Below are 8569 nucleotides of genomic sequence, written 5' to 3'. Positions count from 1 at the left end.
ATTGACTTATGCCTTGAACCCCCCCCCCCCAAAAAAAAAAAATAAAAATAAAAATAAAAATATGATCGGAAAAATTATCTGGATCCGTGCATGTTTGGATACCTGAAGCCCCCTCTGACTACAACGATCTTGGAAGGGGGGAGGAGGGGTACTGTGCGTAATACATGTAACATTGTAGCATATTGACTACAGGTGTTTCTTTTATCATTTACAATGATTACACAGAGACAGCCATGTCCATATGAATCAATTATGCACATCCAAGGATTGAGATATTTTATTACGTGGTCTATATACTAGCTAGATGGAAGACAGAGGGGCCATGATGATGCATGGCTGGTTAAGAGAATTAACACTCTGCGTTTTGTAGCCCCCAGCATATTCATTGCTTTAAATGAACAGAAACATCAACAGTACATGTTTCTAGCAAATGAGTCCATGCAGATAATAATATGGCATGCACGTATAGTCAAGTATTATATTAGATAGAGCTTGTTATTCTCCATTTAACACGTACTGTACATGTCACACCTGCCTTATACAACTATGTAATTGGTGGATAAGCCATTTTCCAGCTTTGAAATATGTTCCATAATATGTAGATATTAGATAATCTTAGACTATTGCTTGCATATGATGCTTTATTTTTAAGATACAGTAATTCCTAATAGCACTGGGTATATCTGAAGTTTTCTAGAAGCACAATGTGCCCTCTATTATGTCCATAGTGAAGATTACAGTCATGAAGCAAATTCAATTACATACTTGTACATTTGTACATTTGTACAAATAAACATGTAAATGTTAATAATACATATTGAATATACAATGTGTATTTTTCAAATGTCAATACATCTTTCAAAAGAATAGGTACATAAACCAATTTTGATTTCTTAATGATTAACAATTTATCCCTGTAATCATGGTAATTCACTAATCATATTCACAATCATGGCAAATTTGAACTTCAACATACATTATCTACATAATAATACCACAATAATTAAGTACTGATTTCAGATAAGATTGCACACTAACTGTCACAGGGATACAATTGAGTATAATTTAGTATTTAGTAATTCATTTATTTACTCATTCATTCATCCATACATTTCATTATTAACTCATTCATAGTTTACTCGTGTTTGAGTGGTATTCGTGTTCTGTCACGTGATTGTGTTATTTTGGGGTTGTGATTTACCAAATACGGTAATTACTACTGTATGTCTATATTTGGTAGTGGAAAAACAGGTTTTCATGGGTGTGTATGGTCAGTGCGCAAGTGTGAGTGATAACACTTAATTTATAATGCTTTGCACCATGATTTTAGAACATAACTCGTTTGCCAGCAGACAGCGACAGTTTTACAACTGGTCTGACTTAATAGTTTGAGATTGTCACTAGTTTCAACTATTACTATTAAGTTTTACTGAAGGCGAATTTGGTGAGAAATACTTTCTTTAATTGTTTTTTATCTTAAAATTAAAATATCTAAATATTATAAAAATGTATGCGTCAATTGTATGAGTGTTTTCATTTCAGGTCACCTTCTTATCATCATTATTATTCACGAATGCCATAATAAAGTAATGTTGGAAACTGGACCATCCTTTTATTTATTTATTTTGTACGAGGAATAACGACCCCGTGACAAATGGCGCCCAACGTATCCAACGTATCCAACAACGAATATTCCAACGTAAATTCCAACTTGTGTTCCAGCAGATAGGCCTTTCTTGTGGAAAACACTGGGAGTTTCATCTGGCACGTGCGTACGACAAAGTCGACTCGGGTGACCGAATTCGAAATATAAAACCGTCATCCGGAAAACAGAAATACCGGTATATATATTCATGTGAGCGCTCAACTATTTGATTTTGTGTGAAATACATCACTGTGTTTCCTGTTATTTCTACTTCATGTATTGAATATTCTGGCCAGGCCATTGGAATTCCGGAAGATAGCGACCGTATATACAGGATCCGTGCGTGATTGACTGTTATCGGGTCAAAATCTAGGACGGCGAGGAAAGTCGAACACTCAGTTTCGCTTGAGTGACTTCAGTGAACTTATTGTGACCGACTGCGAGTGATATAATTTTACACTGAAAATATTTTATGTGTTTATTCTCATTTCTATCATTGTACTGTTTATCATTTCTTTCATTTCTCGTGTTGCTATTGTACCATTCATCATTTCATGTGTGATAGAGCTTGCGTGTTTAGTTAGTGAGTTTGAGTAACCTCGCGTAAACTAAATAACTTTTACTTAAATTTCAGGGCCATTGACAGCTGACAGATCCAGACGAAGACAATCAGATTTGTTACTAACCCTTTACTGCACTTACTTGAGCATATCAAGCACTAATGGTTTACAGAATGTGAGAATCTTGCAGAAAATCGGTGAAATTCATTTTGAATTTTGGTTTCAAGTTTGAGTTGATTTTTCAGTCGGTTTACCAGTTCTGAAGTGTTTGTACTGAACTCAAATTCTTTGTCATCTGTTTTTTTTTTTGTTCTTATTACAACTATCATTATCATTCATTTGCATGATTTTATACTTATCATATAGCTTAGAGTAATTAATAACTGTAGTGATTAGTTAGTGCAGTAGTGAATAGACTAGTTTGCATTAAGTGTTGCTTAAAAGTATCTAGAGTGTCGGTTGAAAACAATAGAGCAATTTAAGTATTCATTCTAGTGCCGATTTATTTTCAGCTTTAAATTCATCAGTTTGCAGTTTGTTTTTGTCAGATTTTGAATTGTTGATATGGCAGAAGGAGGTGAAAACCTAACAGGTGTTGATCAAGAAGCGGGAGCGAAACCAAAGAAGGGGCGTGGCCGAGGATTGTCAAAAACAAATACATCTTTGGTAGACCCAGGTATAAAGCAACCCGGATATAAGGTAATAAGTAACCAAGAATATGACGATCTTATGGCATTGAAAGCTAGCACTCCTATCATAGGAAATGCTGGACCATTCAATTTCCCTGGTTCGAATGCATCATTACTGCAAAGTAATTTTGATGTAACACCTAAATTACCTATATTCAGTGGTAGTCTTGAACCAAACAAGAGTGAAATTAGCTACGATGTTTGGAGTTTTGAAGTGAAATGTTTACAGAATTCGCATGCTATTCCTGAGGCTTTATTGCTTCAGACTATCAGAAATTCTTTAAGGGGTGAAGCAAGGTCAATGTTGGTATCCCTTGGGGAATCAACTACGGTAGATAGGGTCTTAGCTAAACTGGAAGGTTTTTACGGCTTAGTCAGTAGCAGTGAAACTTTAATGCAGGGCTTTTATAATGATTGTCAAAAGGACACAGAGTCTATTGTTCAATATGGTTCAAGATTAGAGTCAACGTTGTGTAAAGCTATCAAACAAGGTCATATCAGTGATGCTGCAAAAGAATCTATCTTGTGTAGTAAATTTTGGACAGGTCTTAAAAGCAAACCTTTGAGAAGTGCAACTAGGTATCTTTTTGATTCTGTGAAAGATTTTCAGAGTTTACTTAAAGAAATCAGAAAGATTGAACAGGAGGAACTATGCAGCAGTAAGGCCAGCGAAAAGTCGACAGCTCATCAGAACCTTGGTACAGCAAGAGTAGAGAAAGAGTCTACAACTAACGAGGAGTTACTCAAGACACTACAAAGTATTGAAAAAAGGTTAGAGAAAGTAGAACTAATGCATAATCAAAGTAATGAATTATCTCCTCCAAACACTCAGTTTTATGGCAGAGGACGAGCATTTCGGAGGGGGCATTCGTACAACAGAGGAAACAACAGAGGTAGGTATTTCAAGAAACCATTTGAAGACAAAATCAGGAGTGACCCAAAAGAGTAGTCTCTTCCACTGCAGGGCAAATGGAAGAGAAAAGTAAGTGCCCTACAACTTTAGAACAGAGAATGGTTGGTCCATCAAATACAAGTACTGTTAATTTTTGTGGAAAAGAGGTCATTGGTCTCATAGATAGTGGATCTATGGTCACTACGGTATCAGAAGAGTTTTATAATTCTCTGACTAACAAGCCTGAATTACATAACATTTCAGAATTTCAGCTGAATGTATACGGCGCAAATGGCAGTGAGTTACCATTTCTTGGTTATATTGAGGCTTCTGTTAAGCTACCATTTCTCCAAGAACCACTTTTTGTCCCAGTTCTAGTGACAAAGACTTCAGACTACAGTTCTAAGATCCCTGTCATTGTGGGTACCAATGTAATTCGATATTGTAAAGAATTTTCAGATAGGTCCGACAGTGCTTGGAAAAGTGCAATTGAAAATTTGAATTTGAACTGTTGTTTACCTGTAAAAACTACGAACAGATTTCCTATTAAGTTAGAACCTAATGAAGTTAAGTACATTAGAGGTATTGTTCGTAATGTAGATTCCTCTATAGAGTCAGTGTTAACAGAACAGTCTGAAAATGGGCAACAAGGAGTGATAGTTTGTCCAGGGTTATTATCCATGAAGAATGCAGGTAGAAACAAAAGGGTCAACGTTAAGGTATGTAACATATCGGCAAGTGCTATAAAGATTCTGCCGAAAACAAATTTGTGTCAGGTAAGTCAGGTTAGAGTAATGGATACTTGGAATCCGGAAACACCGACTACTGACAAGACGAAAGATCACAAACCCTTAACAGATTTAGGAGTGAAGGTAAATACAGATAATCTTTCTACAGAGCAGTGTAAGGAGGTATATGGTGTTTTAGAGAAATGGCGTGGGTTGTTTTCTACATCCCCGACCGATCTCGGGCGGACGGATGTGGTGAAACACGAGATACACTTAACGACAGATGTACCCTTCAGAGAACCATACAGGCGAATTCCCCCGGGAATGATTGAAGAGGTAAGACAAAATTTACGTGAGATGTTAGAGGCTGGCGCTATTAGAAAGTCCAGTAGTCCATATTGCTCCAATGTTGTTTTGTGCCGTAAGGCGGATGGGTCCTTAAGGTTTTGTATCGATTTGCGTAAGTTAAATAACAGGACAATCAAGGACGCCTACACTTTACCTAGGATTGAGGACACGCTAGACAGGTTAGACGGGGCTACTTATTTCAGTAAGTTAGACTTAAAGTCAGGCTACTGGCAGGTGGAGATCCGAGAGGAGGACAAGAAAAAGACGGCGTTCACAGTAGGTCCACTAGGGTTCTTTGAATGTAACAGGATGCCGTTTGGTCTGACCAACGCTCCTGCAACATTCCAAAGACTTATGGAAACTTGCATGGGGGACATGAATCTCAAAGAGTGTTTACTTTTTCTTGATGATATCCTTATATTTTCCAGTACATTCACGGAACATCTTGAGAGGTTACAGTCTGTTTTTCAGAGATTGCATGACTATAAGTTGAAATTAAATCCAAAGAAATGCGAATTTTTTAAAAGTCAAGTTCGGTACTTAGGTCATGTAGTGTCTGAAAGGGGGATTATGACTGATCCTGATAAAACATCTGCTTTAAAGAATTGGCCGATTCCGTGTAATGTGAAGTCATTAAGATCTTTCTTAGGTTTCACAGGATATTATCGCAGATTCATCAAGGACTATGCCAGAATAGTCAAGCCCTTGAATGACCTACTGATTGGACAACCAACACACAAAGCAGCAAAGAAAAACGCAAGGAAAAGAAAGAAGACAGAGTGGAAATGGGGTGAGTTAGAACAGGATTCTTTTGATTTAATCATACAGAAGCTTACAAATCCTCCTATTCTTGCTTATGCCAATTTTACCCAACCATTTGTCTTGAACGTAGATGCGAGTTCAGATGGTTTGGGGGCTGTTTTATATCAAGTACATGATGGTATTGAGCGAGTTATTGCTTATGCAAGTAGGGGTTTGAGAAACTAGATATTGGTGATCGAGTGTTAGTAAAAATGTTAGTGTTTTCAGGCAAAGCCAAACTCTCAGATAAGTGGGAGAGAGACCCGTATGTTGTAGTAGAACAGCCTGTTTCAAACATTCCAGTTTATAGAGTCAAAAATGAGGTGTCTGGGAAAATAAGAACGTTACATAGAAATCTTTTATTGCCTTTTATGTGCATAACTGAATCTTGTAGTTCAAATATAGAGTCAACTGAGAAGATGCCAAGACCAGAGCAAAAAGAATCAACAGAGAAATCAGATATTTCAGAATCAGAATCCAGTGATGAAGGAACTATCATTAGAAAAAGGAAAGGTAAAACTAAACGAAATTTGAGTATTTCAGAAAGAAAATCAACGGCAGATTCATATGATAGTTCTCGGCAGTACTCCACAATGGGATCATCTCATTCAACTGGTCGGTCATCTATCACAAGGAATTCAACAACAACGTTTGAATCGCCAACACCGGAAATAACGGAACCAAGGAGGTCTGAAAGGGTTAGAAAACCCCCAGAAAGGTATGGTACCTGGGTATCTCCCCAACAAACCCAGGTCTGGTATGTATGACAAGGAGAGAATGTCACAGGTAGATTAGTGGAATTCTGCAGACAGAATAGTGAAATTCTGCAGACAGAATCGCATATTGTGTTGTATTTTAATTTCATATTTTCCTGAATATTTGTTTTTAATTTTGTAATATAAGTAGAATGTGGTATGATTATTTTAGTGTTGATAAGATGATTTAGTTAGATTTTGTCGATAGAATATGTCATAGACGGTAGAACATGATATTATTCTAATATGAATGATATATATTTTAAATATTTAGTAACAGTATTAAGTTATATGATTTGGAGAGGTTATTATTCTTTTCAGTATTCTCCCTTAAGAAATGTCAGGAGACATTTTATTTAAGCGGGGGAGAATGTCACAGGGATACAATTGAGTATAATTTAGTATTTAGTAATTCATTTATTTACTCATTCATTCATCCATACATTTCATTATTAACTCATTCATAGTTTACTCGTGTTTGAGTGGTATTCGTGTTCTGTCACGTGATTGTGTTATTTTGGGGTTGTGATTTACCAAATACGGTAATTACTACTGTATGTCTATATTTGGTAGTGGAAAAACAGGTTTTCATGGGTGTGTATGGTCAGTGCGCAAGTGTGAGTGATAACACTTAATTTATAATGCTTTGCACCATGATTTTAGAACATAACTCGTTTGCCAGCAGACAGCGACAGTTTTACAACTGGTCTGACTTAATAGTTTGAGATTGTCACTAGTTTCAACTATTACTATTAAGTTTTACTGAAGGCGAATTTGGTGAGAAATACTTTCTTTAATTGTTTTTATCTTAAAATTAAAATATCTAAATATTATAAAAATGTATGCGTCAATTGTATGAGTGTTTTCATTTCAGGTCACCTTCTTATCATCATTATTATTCACGAATGCCATAATAAAGTAATGTTGGAAACTGGACCATCCTTTTATTTATTTATTTTGTACGAGGAATAACGACCCCGTGACACTAACCATGCTAACAGATGAAATAAATCAGCATTGTCCTGCATGACCTCAGACTTTAATTTGATCCTTTATCAACCAGCCTCATTACAGCTGATTTTAAATTTCAAGTTAGAAAATAATATATGATTATTTTAAAAATTTACTCAGTTTGTCTTAGTGTGATTTTAACCCATATCTTACATGTACATGTACTACAAACATGATAAATGTACATGTCAAGAAACTCAAAATATGCATAGTGACCCGCTTAACCTTTGACAGGAAATTACCTTTTTAACCCCATGAATATGATCATGATAAAGAACACCAGTAATACTGTATTTTTGTTGATGACTTAATTGGTCAAAAGGTGAAATTTGAACTCCTGCAACAGCTCAAATTCATATTGATTACCAAACATACATATTTACAAAACTAAAAATAACCCATTCAACCATTATATAAATATCAAAATAAACTTTTGATGCATTTATGACAATAATTTTATTGCTATATTAATGTATTTCTATTTTAAGCATGTTTAAGAGAAACTGACCAGCTTACACAAGTACACCTCTTAAATTAACATGCGTTGGAGATAAGGATAGTGATCAAAACCTGTGGTTGCTGTTTTATTTACATGCATTTAATGATAAGGACGACCTGGTGAGTTTTCAGTGGGTTTTCTTTTCTTTTTCTAGTGGTATTCATATGTTATGAACAATCAATAATATTTTTGTTCACATTTTAAATCACATCGTAGCAAACGTTTTCTTAGTTATTAGTAAGCCTTTATACAAAACTGTAAGTTTTTAGGCTTGAAGGCTGACATATGTGGTGTGTGTGTTGTTGGAGGGGGGGGGGGGTGGTGGGTCAGATCTATTTCTTTACGAAAGAGTAACTGATCAAGATACTTACAACAAAGATGCATTTTACAGCACAAATAATGCACAGGTTTTCAACTTATTACAGCTGACGTTTAATTTTGACGTCAAAACATCTTTCAATTTGTTACCTGTATTTTGAAAAGATGTTTACAAACAATATGTCTATAATCGACCAACTCAATAAAAACGTTAACTTACCAAAGATATAAAAACAGCTAACACATATCGCCGAATAAAACATGTGGCTATGTCCTTCTCACTAATAACAAACAAATAAGTTTCTCATGAGTAATATTTATTC

The 8569-nt window shown here is 35.5% G+C and overlaps 1 protein-coding gene across 1 annotated transcript; it reads left to right on the top strand.

The window, feature by feature from the left end:
- Nucleotides 1–2192: 2192 nt before the first annotated feature.
- LOC128183262 (uncharacterized) lies at nucleotides 2193–3977 on the top strand. The gene has a single exon (XM_052852209.1). The coding sequence runs from the start codon at nucleotides 2770–2772 to the stop codon at nucleotides 3841–3843; it is 1074 nt and encodes a 357-aa protein (XP_052708169.1). The 5' UTR covers nucleotides 2193–2769; the 3' UTR covers nucleotides 3844–3977.
- The last annotated feature ends 4592 nt before the right edge of the window (nucleotides 3978–8569 follow it).

Source organism: Crassostrea angulata, chromosome 5 (assembly GCF_025612915.1).
Source record: "Crassostrea angulata isolate pt1a10 chromosome 5, ASM2561291v2, whole genome shotgun sequence".
Classification (NCBI taxonomy): Eukaryota; Metazoa; Mollusca; class Bivalvia; order Ostreida; family Ostreidae; genus Magallana; species Magallana angulata.
This window is presented reverse-complemented; position numbering and strand designations above follow the sequence as displayed.